The following is a 19,587-nucleotide window of genomic DNA, read 5'->3' on the forward strand; positions in this document are numbered from 1 at the left end:
TGCCTGGCAGGCTCAGGTGGTTGAGTGCTGACTCTTGATTTTTTTTTTTTTAAGATTTTTAAAATTTATTTGACACAGAGAGAGAGATGATCACAAGCAGGTATAGAGGCAGGCAGAGAGAGATAGGGGGAAGCACGCTCCCTGCTGAGCAGAGAGCCCAATGCAGGACTCCATCCCAGGACCCTGAGATCATGACCTGAGCTGAAGGCAGAGGCTTAACCCACTGAGCCCCCAGGTGCCCGCTGACTCTTGATTTCGGCTCAGGTCATGATCTCAGGGTCCTGGGATAGAGCCCCGCATCGGGCTCCCTGCTCATTGGGGAGTCCGCTCGAGGATTATCTCTCTCCCTCCCTCTACTCTCCCCCCTGCTCCCATGCACTCTCTCTCTCTCTCTCAAATAAATAAATAAATATTTAAAAACAAAATAAAATGAAATTAGAAACCCACCTCAAACCCCACACCCCCTTCTCCTGACTTTGTCTTCCCCATAGCATGTTATCCCAAGCAAGGATACTGTTTACTACCTCTTTCCTCTCCTAGACGTGGACTCTACGAGGGCAAGGACTTTTGTCTCTCTTGCTTTCGGCCACATCTCCAACATCTAGAATAGGCAGTGCACAGTAGATGCTCAGTTAACTTTTTTTTTTTTAAAGTGGGCTCTGCTGGGCATGGAGCCCCACGCAGGGCTTGAACTCACCACCCTGAGATTAAGACCTGAGCTGAGATCAAGAGTTGGATGCTCGACTGACCGAGCCACCTGGGTGCCCTAGCTCCGCTGATTTTTGACTCATGGAATGAAAGTCTGATCCTTGATTCCTTCCTCCTTGTCTGCACCATAAAGTTCAACATTCAAGGAAAGCCTCCTTCACTGGCTTCATCTTTTACCCATGCAGAGCCGTGGGCCACAGCAAGGTCTGAGGTTCTGCAAACACTCCTGGCCTCACCCCAGTGTCTGGGCACACTCTTTCTGTCCCAAACTCTTCCACCACTCCCTGCTGCAATCCCTGCCTCCAGGAAGCCGCCCAGGATCCCTCAACTACTGAAACTGTGTCTGTCTGTCCCACTACATTACATCTTAAGTGCAAAACAGCGGCTTGATCATGGTTTCCTCAGTCATGTTTGAGAACTGAATGAAGGCTTGAATGAGGGTAAAACTGCTAACAGAAGAGCGGAGTGAAGGGTACACATCCAGTCTTTAGTCATTGTTCACGCTACATTTAATATGTACATTAGTAAGTGATGCTTGGTGTGGCCCTGGGGCCCTGTGAGGGCATGAGCTGTGTCTCCCCCTCCTGCCCAGACACTGGGCTCTGGGGGTGCACCCATGACCCACCCCACCATTTGCCCTGCACACAGGAAAGCACTCTGGACCACCACAGGTTCCCTGTAATGCCGGGCAAGTCCCTCCAGCAGGTGAGTCCTGGTTTTGCATCACCAGTGCTTACTCTGTGGGATGCTCAAGGTTGAGGTCTAGACAGCTGGAAAGGGTGTGGCTGCCTCTGATGCCATGCCGCATCTAAGCTAGTCAGTCTCTGGCCAGATTTCCAGGGAAGGAGAGATGGCTGGAACAGTGTCTCTAGCCTGTCTGCCAGCCAGCAAACCTGTGCCCACAGTCTGGGAGAAGCGCCAAGCTCAGACACACTGGGCAGCGGGAGGCTGGCCCAGCTCCAGAACGACACCTTGGCAGCCCTGGGGAAAGGAAGAGGGAGTGCTTGGCTTAAGGTCAAGAGGGTCTGGGCCAGGGCACAGAGGGGACAGCTGGGGGAGGGGGGGTGTTATATGGCTGCCATATAACAAGCTGCTGGCAGGGATCAGAAAAGGAGCATCTGTTCCTGACTAGCCCCCACCCACCGCCCCTCTACACACTGCTAAGATCTTTCCATTAGTGCTACGGTGAGCTGGGCCCCAGGCTGAGCTGCCCCAGGCCGTGGAGAGACATAGGATCTCAGGCCTGGGGCTGGGTCTCAGGGTTGGGGCTGCAGGGAAAGGGGTTAGAAGAACAGGCGTTAGCTTAGACCTCCCTTCCTCAAGGAGGGTCCCTGCATCCTGCTGGGAGTGGAAACTAAAGGAAAAAGGTGGTCGCCCAGCATCACCAGGGAACCGAGAAATCCCGGGGAAAGAGGGGCCAGAGCCTGAGTCGGGATGAGGTGTTGGGGGAAAGCGAGAAGGGTGGGGGCTCAGCGGCTGAAACTCTGGAGCAGGGTTTTGGGGGCGAGTGCCAGAGGTTCCCAAGGAAAGCGAGGGGTTTCCGACCTCCAGCAAATCCCCAGGGATGGGAGGAGCTCTGGGGGCGAAGATCCAGGGTCCAGAACGAGGGCGGCTGAGCGCAGAGAGGGAGCGGGGACTCCGGGGGCCCCATGCCTGGCAGGGATCACGCGCCGTCGGGCACGCGGGGGCACCGGGCGCGCGGGGTCCCCGGGCTCCGACCCCGCTGTGCGCGCCCGGAGCCGCCGGGGCGGGGCGGGGCGGGGCGGGGCGGGGCGGCAGCTGGGCGGGGCCGGGCTGGGGGCTGGGCCGGGGTCCCGGGGGCCGGGGCGGGGCCGCGCTGGCGCTGCGCAGCCGCGGGGCGGCCGCCGCGCATGCGGGGCTCACACGGCCGCAGCCGGCGCCGCTGCCACTCCCGGGAGCATGAAGGACCGAACCCAGGAGCTCCGCACGGTGAGTCCGGCCCCCGCGCGCCGCCGCTCGCCGCCCGCGCCCCGCGCGCCGGCCGCTCCCCTCGCGGCCTCGGCGGCCACCCGGCGATAGCCCCCTGCGTCCCCGGCCGGGCGGGAGGGCGCGGCGCGGAGCCCGGGACCCCGACCCCCTTCCGGGTCCCGCCCCTCGGACCCACTGGCGGTCACGGGCTCGCGTGAGCTCGGCGCCGTGGGCCCGCGGGCTGGCGGCCGGAGCCCCGGGTCCCGGATAAACTTTCCCGCGCCCCCTTGTTTTGGGGGGTCGGAGGGCTATTACCGGATATCCGCGGCGGGACGGAAGGTTGACCTCGCCCGCGGCCCGCGGAGCCGGTCCCGTCTCTGTCCCCCCGCGGTGCCGCATCACTGACCCTCCTGTCCCCCCGGCACGGGTGTGGGCAGAGGGCGGGACCGCAGTGGGAAGGGGCCGGGGCGGTCCCCTGCCCAGAGCCCAGCGGCGGGGCGCGCTGCGGAAACCGGGCCGCCGGGTGGGGCCGGGCCCCTCGGGCGGGCGCTGTCCCGCGGGGCGCCCCGCCGCCTCCGTCACCTGTAGCTCCCATCACCTGTGGCTCCCCACCCCCGTCGCGCTCGGGGTTAAGTGCCCGCCCCAGTCCCTGAGGGGTCGGATTCGCCCCCGGTCCACCTCGCTGGCTTCCTGGCAGCCCCGGCCCGCGGCGTTTTGAGATCTTCCGGGGTTCCTGGTCTGAGTCCAGCCTGAACCTATTTTTCCACCTGTGTCTCGGGGCCCCCGGGGTGTGGCTCCTGGGGCGGGGTTTGGGGGAGGTAAGAGGATGCGCAAAGGCTCTGACCAGACTGAGCCCACCCTCTCCTGGCCCTGACTGAGACCCCTGCCGCCTGCTCCTCACTCACCCTACCCCTTCACCCCTGTCTCCCCTGGACTCTGACATTTATGAGGACATTCTCACCTCTGCCCTTAGAGATGGCAAGCCTGGGGGGCATGTGGGGGAATTGAAGGAAATGAAGCCTGACTGTGGGGAGGGGGGCATCAGGACCTTAGACCAAGCTGACGCTTGTCGGATCCCCTAGCTAACCACCATGCTGGCTGGCAGGTGCCCTGCCCACAGTGCTGATCTGGGGTGGGGGGCAGCTAGCTCACGGGCTCCTCTGAGCCCTCCCTCTGCTACCCAACTCAGATCCAGAGACCGAGGTCCTCATATGGAAAGTTTCAAGTGTACTTTGGGTTTTTGAGCCCCTGGCTTGACCTGTCTGTCCAGAGGCTCCCTGCATTTGTGCCCCATCTCTTCCATTGTACTAGTCTTGTCTCCTAGGCAGTCTGGAGCTGGAACCTGTACTCCTGCCTACATCTCCCCCCTTGGTCTGGCTAGGACCCTCCCCCCCCCCCCGTCCCAACAGACCTTTTATTCCTGGCCACATGCCCAACGCCCAGGGTAAACCTCAGGAGGTTTCAAAGGAAGAAGATGGTCCCTCATGTCATATATGATGTCTAAACACTTCCCCCGCCAGCCCTTGTGGTTGCCCTCAAGCTTCCTGTGCTGTGTTGAGTCAGAAAAAATGTTATCTCGGCGATGAGTGTCTGTGCGGTGCGTTTGCTGATGTTCGGACGCCTGGTGGGTCAGACGGGAGTGTATGTGGGAACCAAGTGGTCAGGGGAACACAGTCCTTTACATGTGAAAGCTGTCTGGCGCATCAGCCTTTGTCCCCTCTCCTAAAGGGGAAACTGAGGCATGAGAGAGCAAATGTCATCCCCGGTAGCTCAAAAGGGACAGTAGAAAGGGGTTTTGTCCCAAAGACAGTCAGACTTAGGCCTGGTGGGGACTGGAGGCCCATGGGAGGGGGGGGCATGGGTTGTAGGGAGTTTGAACCCAGGACTGTTGCTCTGGGGTGTGTCTCTGTGACTCCCTCACCCCCATCCCCCCACATATATACATAAACAGTAGCCTTGGGGCTCCCTTAGATGGCGAGGCCTGACTTCTCCACTAGACCCCACCCCGCAGGCATTCAGAGCCAGTGAAGGCTGCTGTCCTCATTGGCAGGTGGTCCTGCCCCCTGGGGGTTTCCAGCAGCCCGCAGGAGCCCACACAGGGTGGGGTGGGACAGTCTGGGGGAACCTCTCATTCCCACAAGTCTCCCTCTGGGTCTTGGGTTCCCACCTGTAAAAGGAGAGATAAGAAAACCTAGAGCCCAGTTTCTCAAGGCAAGGGGTGGTCACCTGGGTCTGACTCCATATTTAAGAGAGACCTTGAACCCCAGGAGTCAGAATCCCCAGGAACCGAGAGGCCAGTGTGCAGGCTGGGCTGGACAGAGGTGGTGCCTCCCTCCCACCTCCCCCTCCTCCTTCCACATCCAACGCCACCACATTTGGAAGGAAAGCAAAGGGAGCTTATTTATAAAAGTCACACTTGGGGAAGGAGCTTGGCGCATTTCCTCAGCGCTCTGCAGGCCGGGCCTAGCCCTCCAGCCTTCGCCTGCATCCGCTCCTCACGAAGCTTATCCTGTGGTCGTGCACACGGAGCGAAGGGATCATCGGGGGCCCTCAGAGATCAGAAGGGCCACCCAGGGGTCTCAGAGGGGCAAGGGCTAGCCCAGGGTCACAGAACCAGAGAGACTTAGGGCAAGATGCCCCACCCCGGGCAGCCCCACCTGGCATGCTGCTGCCTCCTTCCCCCCCTATTCGGAGGCCTTCCTGGTTTTCTTTCTGAGATCTTGGAGCTCACCCACCCTTTCCAGGGTCCAGGAGGTTGTTTATCTTCGTGCTGAGCCCCATGCAGGACCTGGGGCCTGCCGCGGGAGCCGGAGGACAGAGAGGAGGGAGCGCGGGGGCCGCCAGACCCCGGAAGAAGGGAACCTAGGGTGGCCCAGAGGGAGTTGGATAGAACTGGGAGGAGGGACCCATGTGAGTAAAGGCAGAGAGGCTGGAATGCCCAACCAGGAGAGAATGGAGGGTGGTCTGATGCCTGCTCACCGGGGGCAGGCCTGGGTGGGGAAGCCCACCCGTTCCCACTTTCTCTCTCGCTGAGAGAAAAGAGACTTGGTGTCCTGGGCAACGCCAGGCAGGTTCTTGCCTTAATCTCTCTTTGCCCGTTTCATCCCTACAGTGCACCTGGCCAGATCAGCCTTGCAAAGTGGAAGACTAGGGATATAAGAGTAGGCCTCCTCCCTCCCCTTACCTCCTTGGGGTTTCCCAGAAGAAACAGTGGGCTTCTCTTCCAGAAGAAACCTGGGGTGCAGCCAGAATGATCTTCAGGGATGATCTAGTCTTTCCTCTTTCACAGATAGGAAAACCTCCTCTTTCACAGATTGGAAAAGTGAGGTCTGGAAAGGGCCAGGGGTTTATTGAAGGACCCGTGGTATGTTGTGGTTTGGGGCAGGAGGGTAGTGTGGAGCTGAAGCCAGCTCCTCTCCACCGGTGGAGGCTGCCTCCTGGAGCTGCCCTGGGGCCCCCAGTCAGGGGCAAGGATCTGGAGGTGAAGAGCGGACACCAGATGGGGAGAGGGTGAAGGGATCAGATGGGGGTGGGGGGGGCTCTTTCCTGGAGACACGGTTTGGCCTCACATACCCCTGACTCAGCGCTGGGTCTCTCTGCTCTAGTGGTATCGACTTCAATTTGTCATTAAAAACAAGAAGGGGAAAAAAAGTAGCCCTCCAGGCAAGGCAGACAACAGTCAACTCCTGCTCCAGAGGAATGAATCAACACAGGGGCTGGCCTCATGCCATCCATCCCCAGGGACGGGCCTGGAGGCTGCTGGCCTCCCAGCCTCTTAGAGGAATCACACTTCTGTTTCCAGGAAGGTATCCCGGAATCCTGGGGCCTCTGCCAGCAGAGACCACCAGGGCTGTCTGGCCTTCTCTGGAAGTGCAGGGCTTCTGGCCAGGGCAGCCTTCATCCTGGATGGCTTGTCCCAGAGGCCTCATGAGGCCAGAGCCTATCAGAGAGGAGAAAGATCAGATCACTCACTGGTTCTCAACCCCGGGGCGGGGGGCTTTTTAAAAACTTAGCCTTACCAGCCCCAAACCCCTAAATTCTGATTCCATCTCTCTGGGTAGAATCCTGGAAGCCGGGCTTTGGGGTTTTGGGTCTTTGGGTTTTTTTAAGCCTTCGAAGGGATCATGGTGCTGGACCAGGTTTAAGACCCAGTGAAAAGAACACCGCAACAAGGTAAATGTTGGATGGATAGGAGAAGGGGAAGAAAGTAGATGACCCTGGTTTCTGATTTGGGGGGACCCTTGGGAATGGGGCTTTCAGAGGAGGAGCTCAGGAGAATGAGGCAGAACCTAGTTTGGGCCAGATGGCCGGTAGGTTGCTCATATGATGACGGGCTGGGTTTATCCTGAAGATGCTTGCGACCCCCACCAGGCTCCAGCTGCCACCTCAGGTCCCCAGTCCAGTCCAGCCCTCTTTCTGGTGCTGTGACTGTCACTCATAGAGGGCTAGCAGGTTTTCAAGGGAGCTGGGGTCCTCATGATTCTAAACCATCTGGGTGCTCCCTTGGTGCGTGTCAGTGATGCCCGCCCTGACCACCCCCAGGACACAAGGACCTGCCAGCCCAGTTCCTACTTCGTTTTGGGTCCAAGTGTGTCTGGGCTTGGGGCTTGTCATTTATTTAGTGTCCAGTGAAACTTGGCTGGGATCTTAGTTAATCTGGAGGATGTCTCTAGAAAGGTGCCACAGGGCTCCGGCTTAGCTATGGACAAGGTTGCAGGGAGCCCCAGAGTCATGAGCCATCAGATTCTCACAAAGTGGAACAAGGATTAGAACAAATGGAGACATTAAGCAAAAAAAAAGTCCTTCCCTTGAGCCTAAAATCCAACCAAGTAGACAGGGGTGGGTAAGGGCTTGGGGCTTTTCTGGCCAGGAAGTGCTGTATGATCCCTTATACTGATGTCTGGTTGCATTAATGAAGGTAGACCACATAAAAAGAGGGAGGGGATGGGTCAGCTCTTTGGTACCACTTAGACCAAAATCAACAACAGAATGAGTTTATATCATGTACCACAGAAGAAGACAGAGGCTGAACCAAACAAGTCTGGGGCAGGGGTTGCAACTTAACTTAGGATCCCGGGAGGGATGTGAGGGGAAGGGAATGGTCAGCTTGAGGAGAAGAACCCAGGGAAGGTGTGGATGCTGCCGTCAGATCTCTAGCAAGTCCAACCAAGGGAAAGGGCACCAACAGGTTTTTCATGGCTTAGGGCCACAATAAAGGGACAATTGGGGCAGCCCAAGGTAGGCAGAGCTGCCTGGGGAAGCCTAGTGAGCTCACCATCACAGGAGGTGTGCAAGCTGAGGCCAAGGTGGCTTTTCAGTGCATGGCTGTGGTTCCAGTAGAGATGTGAACAGTGTGTGGGGAACCAGAGGAGCGAGATACTGACCTGGGGGAAGGCTTCTGGAAGGAGGTGGCATCAAAGGATGGTGGGAATGTCTGCTTCGTGGAATCAGCATTCCAGGCGGAGGGAATTGCACTGAGGCAGGGGAAGACAGCAGGTGGGTTGTGGAGGCAGGGAGATGGTTTAGGTGGGGTGTACCAGGGTCCAGTTTCAGGCTGCGCCAGTGAGGTGGCAAGGGGCAGTGAGTACAAAGTCCTGTGGAGGAGGAAGCGCCAGGATGTGGTAAGGAAGGGGTCCCCATGGAGAATCCCCTCAAGGTTTTGCTTGGAGTCACCACTGCTGTGACCCGGGCTGCAAATTCAGGCCCTCAGTCCTCCGAGCGGCTTTGGGGCCAATCCGAATGCCACCTTTGGGGTGTACCCCAGCCTGGGAGCCCCAGTCAGGCCCTGGCCCCAGGTGTCCCCTTCCTCAGCTCTGCCCTCATGGCCTGGGGGCCGGGGGGAGAACGTGAGTGTCCTTCCTGCCAGCCCTGTGTGGGAGAAACTCCCTGACTCCAGCTGTCAGATTTCTGGGGAGGCCATGGAGGGGGCAGGTCGGAGCTGCTGGATGCTGGAGAAGATCCATCCTTATTTGACGGATGGGCGGGCAGCCGGGGCCCCGGCCGAGCAGCAGGCCAGATCCCAGGGGTCTCTGGCTACGGCTCTTGTCTCTGGAAACTCTGATGCCCTTGTCTTTGGCCCTAGCTGGTCATTACTCTTTTTGGGAGAGCACCTGGAACATTCTCCTTCTGTCCTTTCCTGTCCATCCCTCTGCTTCTCTAGATGCCAAGAAAGACAGGGCAGGCCGCTGAAGGGCAGGAGTTCCTGGGGCCACCTCCCAACCTAGCAGGCTGGTCCAGAGGGGGAACTGGGCTCCTCCAGACTGCACTCTGCCTCACTTTCCCTAAGGAGTGCTCCTCTAGCTTGGGTCCTGCTCCTGGCAGGGTTCAAAAGTGTGGAAACGGCTTCTAGATTCTCTTTGTCTATAGGTGGGCTTGGCCGGGGGGAGGGGGCCACCTGGTAGCAGCCACAGGCACTTGTGGGAGCAAGGATTTATTTTAGCTGCTGGGGGAGGAGGTGTGATCTCCTGATGAGAGGGGCCTGTGAGAGCCGCCTCCATAAAGCTCCCAGCCAACCCCTCTGCTGTCTGGTCCCTCTCTGGGGGGGCAGTGGGACCCCAAGAGCCCCAGGGGCACAGCCCTTTACAGAACATGCTGTGCCTTCCCACCCTTCCTCAGCTTTCTGTCCCTGCAGCCAGGTGTCCCTGTCCCCACTGCACACAGGAGCAAACGGACTCAGAGGGCACGTCCCTCAGCCAGTCACTGTCTGTGCTGGGCACAGAACCTGGGTCCCTCCCCAGCAGGCCAGCTGGGCCCAGCCTCCTGGGCCCCCCAGCTTCACCGTCCCTCAACCCCTGACTGCCCGGTCCCTGGCCTGGACCAAGGTGAAGGCCGGCGCTGACCCCGCTCACACCTCCTCCCCGTGGGTGCTGAGAGCTGAAGGGGTGTGATCAAGCCTAATAACCCCAGTGTGAGGGGCCCCTGGCCTTGGCCGTGGAGAGGGACTTGCCCTTGCCAGCAGAGTGGGCTGCCCCCAGCGATTCGGAAGCGTGTAAGGCGGACAGTGATGAGCGCCGCCGGCACACTGGGAGTCACAGGTGTAATTGCTCAGCCCCATTATGGGTGGCTTTTGTCCGGCTGCTCCCAGGGTGGTGGGGTGGGGCCTAGGGCAGCCCCAAGCCAAGCGACATGACTGGCCTCTCAGGCTGGTGGGGCCCAGCTCTGGGCCTGAAGGGAAAGAGGATGGAGGTCTGATGTCAAGCGTGACAAAGGGAGAGCTGGGTTTGCAGGGCTGCGCACAGCCGGGATCTCCCAGGCCTGCTTCAGGCACTGTGGGACAGCCCCCCAGTCTGAGCCAGCCTACCTTCTCCGAGGCAGGTATGGGAGGCATGGCACCCAGGCCTCCCACGCTTGGACTGCCCCCCCACCCCCCACCCCCTGCCAAAAAGGAGGTTGGGAACTTTGGGCTCCATCCTAATTAAAACCACTGGGGGGGTGGGGGGGCACCTGGGTGGCTCAGTGGGTTAAAGCCTCTGCCTTTGGCTCAGGTCATGATATCAGGGTCTTGGGATCAAGCCCCGCATCGGGCTCTCTGTTCAGCGGGGAGCCTGCTTCCCTTCCTCTCTCTCTGCCTGCCTCTCTGCCTACTTGTGATCTCTGTCAGATAAATAAATAAAATCTTTAAAAAAAACAACAACCCATTGGGACTGGGAAGTAGAGAAGGCCGGCTTCTAGGCAGTGTGTCCCAGGCAAGGTCCGTGAGTTGGGGCCGCTGGCCAGGGGGCCAAGCGTTTCCAGCTGCCCCTTAGGGTGAGGGGTGTGTCGGGAGGGCCCCAGTTCTGTGGGAAAAGGGGCAAGCAGCTGGGCAGGGGAAGGAGTCCTTGGCCTAGAGGTAGAGACTGGGCCCTGTCACCAACTTGACAGGCAGGGCCTCTCTCCTTACGCTGGGGCCCCAGGGGTCCTCCAGGTCTCACTGTGGCTGGGAGCTGGGGCACAGCCAGACCTTGTCCCTGCCAAGAGGATTGAGGACAGAGGGTGGCAGTCAGGGCCCCGGAGCTCAGCCCACCAGCCTCCTGCATGTGGATGCTGGGCAGTTTGCAGTCCCAGGCCCGGCGGGACCCCGTGGGGCCGCTGCAGTTCCACTCACGTGTGCACACGCCCGCGCAGGCCAAGGACAGCGATGATGATGACGATGTCACTGTCACGGTGGACCGGGATGGCTTCATGGATGAGTTCTTCGAACAGGTGGGAGCCGGCACACCCCACGCCCTCGAATACACCCGGAGACCTTGGAGGCCGGGGGACCCATGTCACACCCCCACCCGAAGCCTGGTCCAGCCCCTCTGAACCTGACCGCCAGCCCCAGTCTGGTCCAGCCCCGGGGCCCGAGAGTGCCCTCCCCGGTCTCCTCCTGACCGAGGCCCTGGTGCACAGGTGGAGGAGATCCGAGGCTTCATCGACAAGATCTCGGAGAACGTGGAGGAGGTGAAGCGGAAGCACAGCGCCATCCTGGCCTCCCCCAACCCCGACGAGAGTGAGTGTGTAGGACCGGGGGGCAGCGTCCTGCCGGGGAGGGGCTTCTGGATCCCCAGCACCTGCACTGCTGGGCATGCCCCGTGTGGGGAGGGCCCCGTGGAAAGCTCCAGGGAACGCAGCTGGCCCGGGCCCGGGGCAGGGGTCGGTGCCCAGTATCCCCCACTGGCCCCGGGTCTCCACCCAGGCTGGCATGGAGTGGGGCACCGACCTTGGGCCAGGTAAGCTGGGTCGGGGGGTGCTGCCTGGCTCAAAAGGAAGCCTCTCTGCCCAGCCCCTCCCCTTCCCGAGCCTCCCGGGGGAGCAGATGGCCGCGCCGAGCTTCAGCGCCGTGGGAGGGCGAGTCGGCCAAGCGGGAGGAGCTTCCGGAAGGAGCTAGCAGCCCTGGCACCTGGCCACTGGTACCCCGGAGCCGAGCCTTCCCAGGGCTCCAGGAAGTCACCTTTCTCCTGCACACAGGGAGCCTCTGTGTGTCTGCATTGCACTCTGTCCCCAGACAGGCCCCCCAACCCTCCTGTCACAGTTCCTGGCGAGGTGTTGGTGACTGCCCAGCCCTGTGCCGGGCTGACAGCACGCAGGTCCAAGGTTCCTTCCCCTCGGCCCTGGGGAGTCGGTGATAGTGCGGGCGCCCAGGCCTGTGATCTGAGCGGGTGTACACTGCTCCTGCTGGCTCGCCTCCTTGCCCCACCCCTCCAGCCCAGGGGGCCCCAAGAATGCAAGGGGGAGGGTCCCGGCCCTGGATGGCCCAGGGGAAGCCCTTAGGGCTGGGTTTGCATGTGGCCTCCTGCTGTGTCTCCCTATCCCTGGCCCCGGCCTGCAGGCATCCTCAAGCCCCCAGAAGAAATCTCTCTGCAGCCCCCAAAGTGCACTGGAACCCAAGGCCAGGGCCAAGCTGAGCTAGCCCAGGGCCAGACCCTTAGAAAGCAGTATGAGTCTGCTGGGAGCCGGGAGCCTGTCCCAGGAATGGGTGGGAAAGAGAGGGAGGCCCCCCCCAAGACAGGGCCCGTGTTCAGTATGGCCATCACGCGTTGCCCCTCTCCCCAGAGACTTGTCTCAGGTAGCAACGTGTGACGTCATACGTCTTCACGCATGCGTGTGTCTGAGTCTGGGTGTGTCCCCGTGTGGGTCCCTCCTGCTGAGAGTCGGAAGGCAGCTGACAACTGGAGCAGAGTGCTGGAAAGGGCTGAGGCCCTCCTCTGCTGGCGGACAGGCCAAGCGTGGGGCCACAGAGAGGCCAGTTCCTTCCTCTTGTCCCACCTTCTGCATAAGGTGTCCCCGCGTCAGTCAGTAGCCACCCGTTCGGAACTGCCACTGTGAGCCAAGCAGTCAGGACTGGCCGGCAGTCACTGATGAGGGCAGGGGGCTCCCCGGTAAGGGTTCCAGACCAGAGGGAGCAGTTCCCGAGGAGTCACCGGGAAGGACGGCAGCGAGTGGGGGGCTTTCCCCGGGCCGAGGCCTGCTCTGCCTTCCCTGGGGGCTGCCATCTGGGCTGGGCTGTTTTGGGTCTGAGCAAAAGAGGCAGAGACGGCAGAGCAGCTGATAACCAAGTTTCCTTTGTTTGTAAGAAAGAGGCGCCGTCCTCCACTCCCTGAAGCCCCCTACCTCACGACCTACTCAGGAGGTACCCCCCAACCGATCAACAGCTATAAATGCTCCTCCCACCCCCCCTCTAGGAAAGGCCCAGCCCCAGAGGAAACTAAGGCTCACCCAGGAGCTCGGGCCTGGTTTCTCCAGGAAGTCAGAGTCCTGGGGTTGCCCTGAGGCTGGGGCGCTGTCACCAGCACCCCAGAGGGAAGCACCCACCTGGCCCCACTCGGCCAGCCTACCACTTGTCAGGGGTGGAGCAAGCTGGGAACCCCCAGGGCTTCTGCCAGCTTTAGAGAGAGGTTCCAGTTGGAGCAAGGGCCAGAAACACTAGGCTGTGGCCTTCCCCCAGCTTCACTGTTACAGGACTGACCACCTGCTGCCCCAGGGCTCTCTGAGCCTCTCTTCGCCAGCTCCCATCCAGGCCTGGTGCCTCGTGCCCCCAGCCACCAATTAGGCATCCAGCACTTGGTCTCCTCTGAGCTCAGCACCTGGGAAAGGGCACCCAGTAGAAGGTCTGCCCTGCCCTGGGTGCTCTGTTGACGGGGGCTTGCTTCAGCTTCCCCGGCCCCTGGCTCGGTCCCCCTACTGGCTGGACGTCTGGCCCCCCCTGGCCCCCCAGAGCTACCAGGTAACTCTAGGTGAGCCTGCAGCCCCCCCCTTTTCGACTCAGGCAAGCATCAAGTCAGTGTTCCCCAGCGCCAACTCCAGCATCGCCAGCTGCTCCACAATTATTTCTGCCTTAAATTTAGACCCATCTGTTATCTGCAGGGGGTGGGAGAGCCAGTGAAGGAGGAGGGGAGGCTCCTTGGAAGGCAGCACGGAGCGGGTGAGGCTGCAGCTGGGGTGGCCCCGGCCCAGGAGCGGAGGGGCAGGCAGAGCCTTAGCCGGGGCCAGGGGGGAGACCCGGGACCCAGGGTCTGCCCGGAGCCCCGTGACGGAGCCCCCTGTGCCAGGGGCTGAACCTGACTGTCCGGTAGCAGTGGGGGCGCCCCGGGCGTCTACCCTCTACCCCTTCTACCTTCCCAGAGACGAAGGAGGAGCTGGAGGAGCTCATGTCCGACATAAAGAAGACCGCAAACAAAGTTCGCTCCAAGTTAAAGAGTGAGTCCGGGCTCCATCCGGGCCCTGGCTAGAGGTGGAGGGGCGCGCCAGGCCCACTCCCTCCGCGTCCCACGGGTCTCCCTAGCTTGGAGGGGGCCGTTGCGTCTTGCTTTCCTTCATGAGGGTCCCACTGCTCCCTGGCAAGGCTTGTTTGCACCGGGCTCCACTCTGGGAATTGTCCCCCACTTAAGTTAAAGAGGGTTCAAGGTGTGGCCAGCACCGTGTTTGTGGGAGCGCAGAGGTGCACGGGCCCAGGGACCGAGGGCCTGCAGCTTGGGGCCACCAGGTCCTCCCCTCCTGGCCCTTTGCTGGCGTACAACTTTCCTGAGCAGAAGGCAGCCACCAGACCCGGTGTGCAGTAGGCACATACACGCACACACACACACACACACACACACAGCTTGCAGTGTGCCTGAGGCCTCACGGGTATGCATATGTGCACACGCCGAAACCCGCAGCGTGCCCAGATGGGCCCCTGGCGACCCCTCCCCCAGTGTCTGGTGCATCCTCTCCCTCTGCTTCCTGTGACCACCCCCCAACGCCCAGTCCACACTAGACCCTCCCCAGGGGAGATCCGGAGCAGATCCTGGGTGTGTGGGTCCAAGAGGGAGAGGACAGTGGCGAGGCGGACAGGTCATGGCTCAGCGTCCCCCTGTCCCCCCAGGCATCGAGCAGAGCATCGAGCAGGAGGAAGGCCTCAACCGCTCATCCGCGGACCTGAGGATCCGAAAGACACAGGTGCTACTGGCGGGTGTCCAGCGTGGGCTGGTGGGCGCTGGAGGCCCTGGGGCTCTGTGGAGCTGGGCCTGATATCTGCACCCCCATGTCACACCCTAGCACTCCACGCTGTCCCGCAAGTTTGTGGAGGTCATGTCCGAGTACAATGCCACGCAGTCTGACTACCGCGAGCGCTGCAAAGGGCGCATCCAGAGGCAGCTGGAGATCAGTGAGCTCGAGCGGGGGCGGGGGGGTGCGGGGCAGGGTTGGGGCCGAACCCTGCAGGTGTGCAGGACTCAGTGCCATCCCTGCTCACAGCTGGCCGGACCACGACCAGCGAGGAGCTGGAGGACATGCTGGAGAGCGGAAACCCAGCCATCTTTGCTTCCGGGGTGAGTGTGAGCCACCCACCACTACCACCACCCCACCACACCCCTGGCAGGGACCCCTGGTGTGTGTGCAAAGTGCTGGGCCTGGGCAGTCTGTGGATACAGCCACCTTGAGAGGCCCGTTTCAGGGACGGCGGAGTCCCAGAGGAAAAGGGACCGGACTGAGGCCACACAGATACTAGTGGCACAGGTAGAATGAAGACCACCTTCTCCTGGTTCCTCTGTCGGGTCCACTTCCTTGCTTCTCCAGTTTGCCACCATCCTCAGGGCCTTGTTCCTCTCCTGGGAGACATGGTGCCCTTAAGCCGTCTCTACATTTAAGTGACACTTGAGCAGGGGGGGCTTCCCGAAGGAGGCAGCTCACAGAGCGGAAGGCAGCTAGGGGCTGTGGGTTCCAGGAGAGAAGGGAGGAGTAGTTGCCCTCTCTGTGAGGCTGACTGGAGGGTGGGGGACGGGGAGAGGGAGAAAGGAGGTTCAAGGCCTGGGTCCTCGGGGGCCTCCCTACAAGGCTGCTGGGTGGTGACTATGTGGTGGGCACAGGGGGCCTCACATTAACGCTGAGAAGTCGTCCCGGAGAAATCGAGTAACAGCTAGCAGGAACCCAGCAGGAAGTGGCAGAGCACTGTGGCTGGGAGGGAGCAGTCACCCATCCCCGATCCTCGCTGCCTTCGATCCTCGCTGCCTTCGCCCTCTGCCTGCGGTCCTGGCCGAGGACCCCGCCCTGCCCCCTGCGGCAGGTTCCCAGGTCCCAGCCCACTGCTCCCACCCCCTAGATCATCATGGACTCCAGCATCTCAAAGCAGGCCCTGAGTGAGATTGAGACGCGGCACAGTGAGATCATCAAGCTGGAGAACAGCATCCGGGAGCTGCACGACATGTTCATGGACATGGCCATGCTTGTGGAGAGCCAGGTGAGAGCCTGGGCCCACGGCCCTCGGCCCGCCGGCCCCCAGCAGCCCCCAGCCAGCCCCCAGGGCGGCACTAACCCCCACCCTCTCTGCCTGACATGCTGCCCTGCCCGGGAGGGACCGAGTCTCCAGGTAACTCACCCCCCGCTGTTGAAACCACCTCCGGGGCCGGGCCCACCCGAAGGACCCTCGTCCTTTGCATGGCTCTGCTTGGCCCACGAGGCCCCGCATGGCCCCGCATGGCCCCCCACCCAGCCTTGTCCAGCTCACCAGCATTTGTCTCTGGGGCATAGTGGACGGCTGCCTTCCCGGGGAGCCAGAAGTACAGCAGTGACTAGGACAGCGGGGCTGGGAGGCGCTGCTTCCTGGAGCTAATGTCTGTGGGGCGGAAGGGCAGCAGAAGAGAGTGACAAATGGAATGTTCTCTGGTTGTGCCGGGTGCTCAGGAGAGGTTAGCAGGAGGCAGTGAGATAGAGCGGGGGTTCTCCAACTCGAAAAGGGCCCAGGAATCACCTGGAGGGGCTTGGAGGTTTCCTAGTCCCCATTCCCAGAGATTGGTAGGTTGGAGAGGGGGCCGGAGAATTTGCATTTCTAACAGGCTCAAGGCCGTTGCTACTAGTCCCAGGGCCACACTTAAGGTGGTAACACCGTAATAGCGTCCCCGCCGAGGCTGCTTTGGATGGGGGTGGTCAGGGAAGGCCTCTCTGAGGAGGTGGCATTTGAGCTTGGAAGACTTCCCGGGGTGAGAAGAGCGGGACCAGCAGAGCCCAGTCCCGAGACTAGCAAGAACTGGGCTCACTGAGGAGGTCGTGCGGCCGCAGCTCGGTGGGCAGTGAAGGTGAGGCAGACAGGGCGCTGGCCTTCTGGATTCCCTGAAGTGTGGGTGTGGTGTGAGCTGAGTCAGGAAGCCGGGAGGCCACCAGGAGGCTGCTGGGGCGCAGACCATGGCGACACCAGCAGGGGCAGTGGACTTGGGAGAGCGCGGCCGCTTGTCACGGCACTGCTGGTGGTAGTCTCGGGCAGCGTCCTGGTGGGAGCGGCCTTGGGGGGCTGCTGGGACCGGATTATGGGGCCCAGGAGGGCTATGGGCGTAGGCAGGGATCCTTGGATGTTGAAGAAGTCAGCTGGAGTGGGGTGGAACCCGCATGTCTGCGAGGAGGGAGCGGGACCCTGTCCGAGCACCCGCTGCCGCCCCTGCCTGCCCCTGCCTCTCCCTGCCTTTCCCGGCCCCGGCTGAGCACCCTCTGCATGGTCTGCACCCCCTTGGCTGGAACTGCATGGCCCAGGCCCTCCCCGGGCGCCTGGCCTGAGGGGCGCAGGTGACAGGCTGCACCCCACCCTCCTCACGCCCCCACTTTTATTTCTCTGACCTCAGGGTGCTTCCCCAGAGTCCTACCCTGAAGGGGGCCGGCTGGAGCTCACGGGCGCCGGCCCTGCAGGGGGAGATGATCGACAGGATTGAGTACAACGTGGAACATTCGGTGGACTATGTGGAGAGGGCCGTGTCTGACACCAAGAAGGCCGTCAAGTACCAGAGCAAGGCGCGCCGGGTCAGTAGCCCCCTCTGCCCCTCGGAGCCCCGGGGACCTCCGCGGAGCCCTCCCCACTCTGCCTTGACTGGAGTCCTGACTCCGAGGCCTTCAGCTCCCCACAGCCACTGCCTCCCTGGGTGCATTCCAGGCGGCACCTTCCCCAGTTCTGATCCTTGTGCCCCGGGCCCCCAGTCCTCAGCCCCACTCAGGGACCCCTCTCCTTGGGTACCCCGGCCCCGAGCCTCCCCGGAGTCTGAGGCCGCCCCTTCCCGCCCGCCCCGTGCAGAAGAAGATCATGATCATCATCTGCTGCGTGGTCCTGGGCATCGTCATCGCCTCCACCTTCGGAGGCATCTTCGGGTAGAAGCCACCCCACCTGCCACTCTGCTCCGGACGGTCTGTCTGCCCTCAGGAGGCCCGCTGGCTGCCGCCGCCTTCCGGCTCGGAGCCCCTTCCTTCCCACCCGGTACCGCTCCTTTCTCGGCCGTAGGGCCCTCCGCACCCCCTGCCCTGAGCCGTCGTGTGCATGATCTCTGTGACAGTGTGTGTCTGTACCGAGGAGCCAGTGGGGTGGGGGTAGGTCCACAGGGAACAGACTCGGGCCCTGGCCCGGGCCACGTCACCCCTCCCGGGTCGCGCTGCCCAGGATAGCCATGCTCCCCTTCCCTTGCCGCCCGCAGTCCCAGTCCAGCCCAGGGTCTGCCCTCTCCCGGGACCAGGGCGCTCGCTAGACCCCCAACCTTGCCTCGTCAACGGCCCATCCGCCCTGACCTCTGTTCTCTCCAGCTGTCCCCCAAAGCCGAGCCCCCTGAGGGGTGGGGGCCAGCTGGCCACATGGTGCTGCTTTTCAGGTCAGGGGAGGGGTGGCCCTGAGAGACAGCCCAGCTCTAAGCCTCTAACAGCTCATCACTGCCAGGGAGGCTCAGGGTGTCGTGGCCAGGTGGCTTCAGGTGGTTTCTGGCTTGGTCAAGACCAGGCTCCCTCCCCGGCCTAGGGGCAGAGGCCAGCAGGTCTTGGCTGCCTCGTCTTCCCTTCCCACATTCCTACAGCCCCAGGAGCAACCCCTCCGGGCTATGCCTGACCCCAGGTAACATTCTAGAGAGGTCGTCTGGTGCCTGGTTTCCAGCCACCCTTAGAGCTCAGGAGGCAGTTGGGGCCCACCGGGCCTCTGCCCTAGCCGAAGCCCACACCCTGGGCCAGCCACCCTCCCCAGCAGGCCTCGTCAGGTTCTCAAGCCATCGTTGTGTTGCATGTTTGGGACAGGGGTCCCTGCTCTCTTGTGCCCTGGAAAGTCAGACGTCACCTCAGGCCTACAGTCACGTCCTGCCCTTGCTGTCCCCCCACGGACATGCCACGTGGGTGTCTGGTGTCCGGGATGCAGTACTCCACAGCCAGCCAGGGAGGCGGATCGCCCTCTCCCCATCTCGGGGCTTCTCCAGTCAGAAGTGTGCCCCCACCCAAGAGCCTGCCCCCTTGCGGACAGGCCGGGAGTGTGCATGCGAGTGCATGCGGCAGGGCGCAGGGCGCAGGGCCGCAGCCGGGCCCCGCCTCCCCTCAGCTCTGCTCCTGCCCAGTGACTGTGACCACCGTCTGTATTGCCTTCTTGAACAGCAACTTCCCTCCCCTCCCTCACCCCCTTTCACCAAAGGTCTTGGTACAACCAGCTGCCCATTTTGTGAAATTTTTATGTAGAATAAACATTTGTATCTGTACCCTGCCTCTGCTCTGGATTTGTCGCTGTCCCCGTCTTAGAACTTAGGGCTTAGCGTGCAGAGCATGAACAGGAAGGAGGGACTCGGGCAGAGGATCCCCCGTCCTCCCTCAGCCTCCAGATCCTCAGGCCCCTCCACCCCGGCCTGAACGTCTCCACTACTGCTGGAAGCCTGATGCCCGCTTCTGTATGTGGGTCCATAGTTCTCCCCTCCCCCTGCTTTTCCCACAAATCACAACCCAGAGCCCCCCCGCGACCCAGGGCAGGAATCACCTTCCCTCTGACCAGTGGGAATAGGACAGGACACAGGCCCCAAAGGCGACCACGTGCTGGGCCAATCAGCAGTTGGAGCAGCTCAAGGCCAAGGTTAGCCCAGGCCACAGGCTGGATGAGGCCTTTAACCCGGGGGCAGCCGGAAGCTGGGTGATGGCCTCAGGTCAGCGGGTCCCACAGATGCTCTCATCCGGCCCCGCCTCCCCTCACTGGCCTGTGCCGGGTAAGCGGCCAGAGATGGAGTCCTGTGTTCCCTGTACGCT

The 19,587-nt window shown here is 61.8% G+C and overlaps 1 protein-coding gene across 2 annotated transcripts; it reads left to right on the plus strand.

The window, feature by feature from the left end:
* The first annotated feature begins 2,559 nt into the window (after positions 1-2,559).
* STX1A (syntaxin 1A) lies at positions 2,560-19,291 on the plus strand. 2 transcript variants are annotated; one of them, XR_007124366.1, is made up of 10 exons: positions 2,560-2,658; positions 10,741-10,818; positions 11,008-11,107; positions 13,720-13,794; positions 14,459-14,532; positions 14,632-14,740; positions 14,830-14,903; positions 15,674-15,811; positions 17,184-17,358; positions 17,627-19,291. XR_007124366.1 is itself a non-coding variant. In XM_047713286.1 (10 exons), the coding sequence occupies exons 1-10, from the start codon at positions 2,629-2,631 to the stop codon at positions 17,702-17,704; spliced, it is 867 nt and encodes a 288-aa protein (XP_047569242.1). In that variant the 5' UTR covers positions 2,560-2,628; the 3' UTR covers positions 17,705-19,291. The 2 variants fall into 2 exon arrangements, 1 of the variants encoding a protein (XP_047569242.1); XM_047713286.1 differs by having other exon boundaries at positions 17,248-17,358.
* The last annotated feature ends 296 nt before the right edge of the window (positions 19,292-19,587 follow it).

Source organism: Lutra lutra, chromosome 18 (assembly GCF_902655055.1).
Source record: "Lutra lutra chromosome 18, mLutLut1.2, whole genome shotgun sequence".
Taxonomy (NCBI): domain Eukaryota; kingdom Metazoa; phylum Chordata; class Mammalia; order Carnivora; family Mustelidae; genus Lutra; species Lutra lutra.

Bases quoted from the DNA above. Each gene is read 5' to 3' on its own strand.
- STX1A (XM_047713286.1), top strand. From the start codon at position 2,629: ATGAAGGACCGAACCCAGGAGCTCCGCACG. The intron at 2,659-10,740 runs GTGAGTCCGGCC...ACGCCCGCGCAG, and splicing joins GAACCCAGGAGCTCCGCACG to GCCAAGGACAGCGATGATGA. The intron at 11,108-13,719 runs GTGAGTGTGTAG...CTACCTTCCCAG, and splicing joins CTCCCCCAACCCCGACGAGA to AGACGAAGGAGGAGCTGGAG.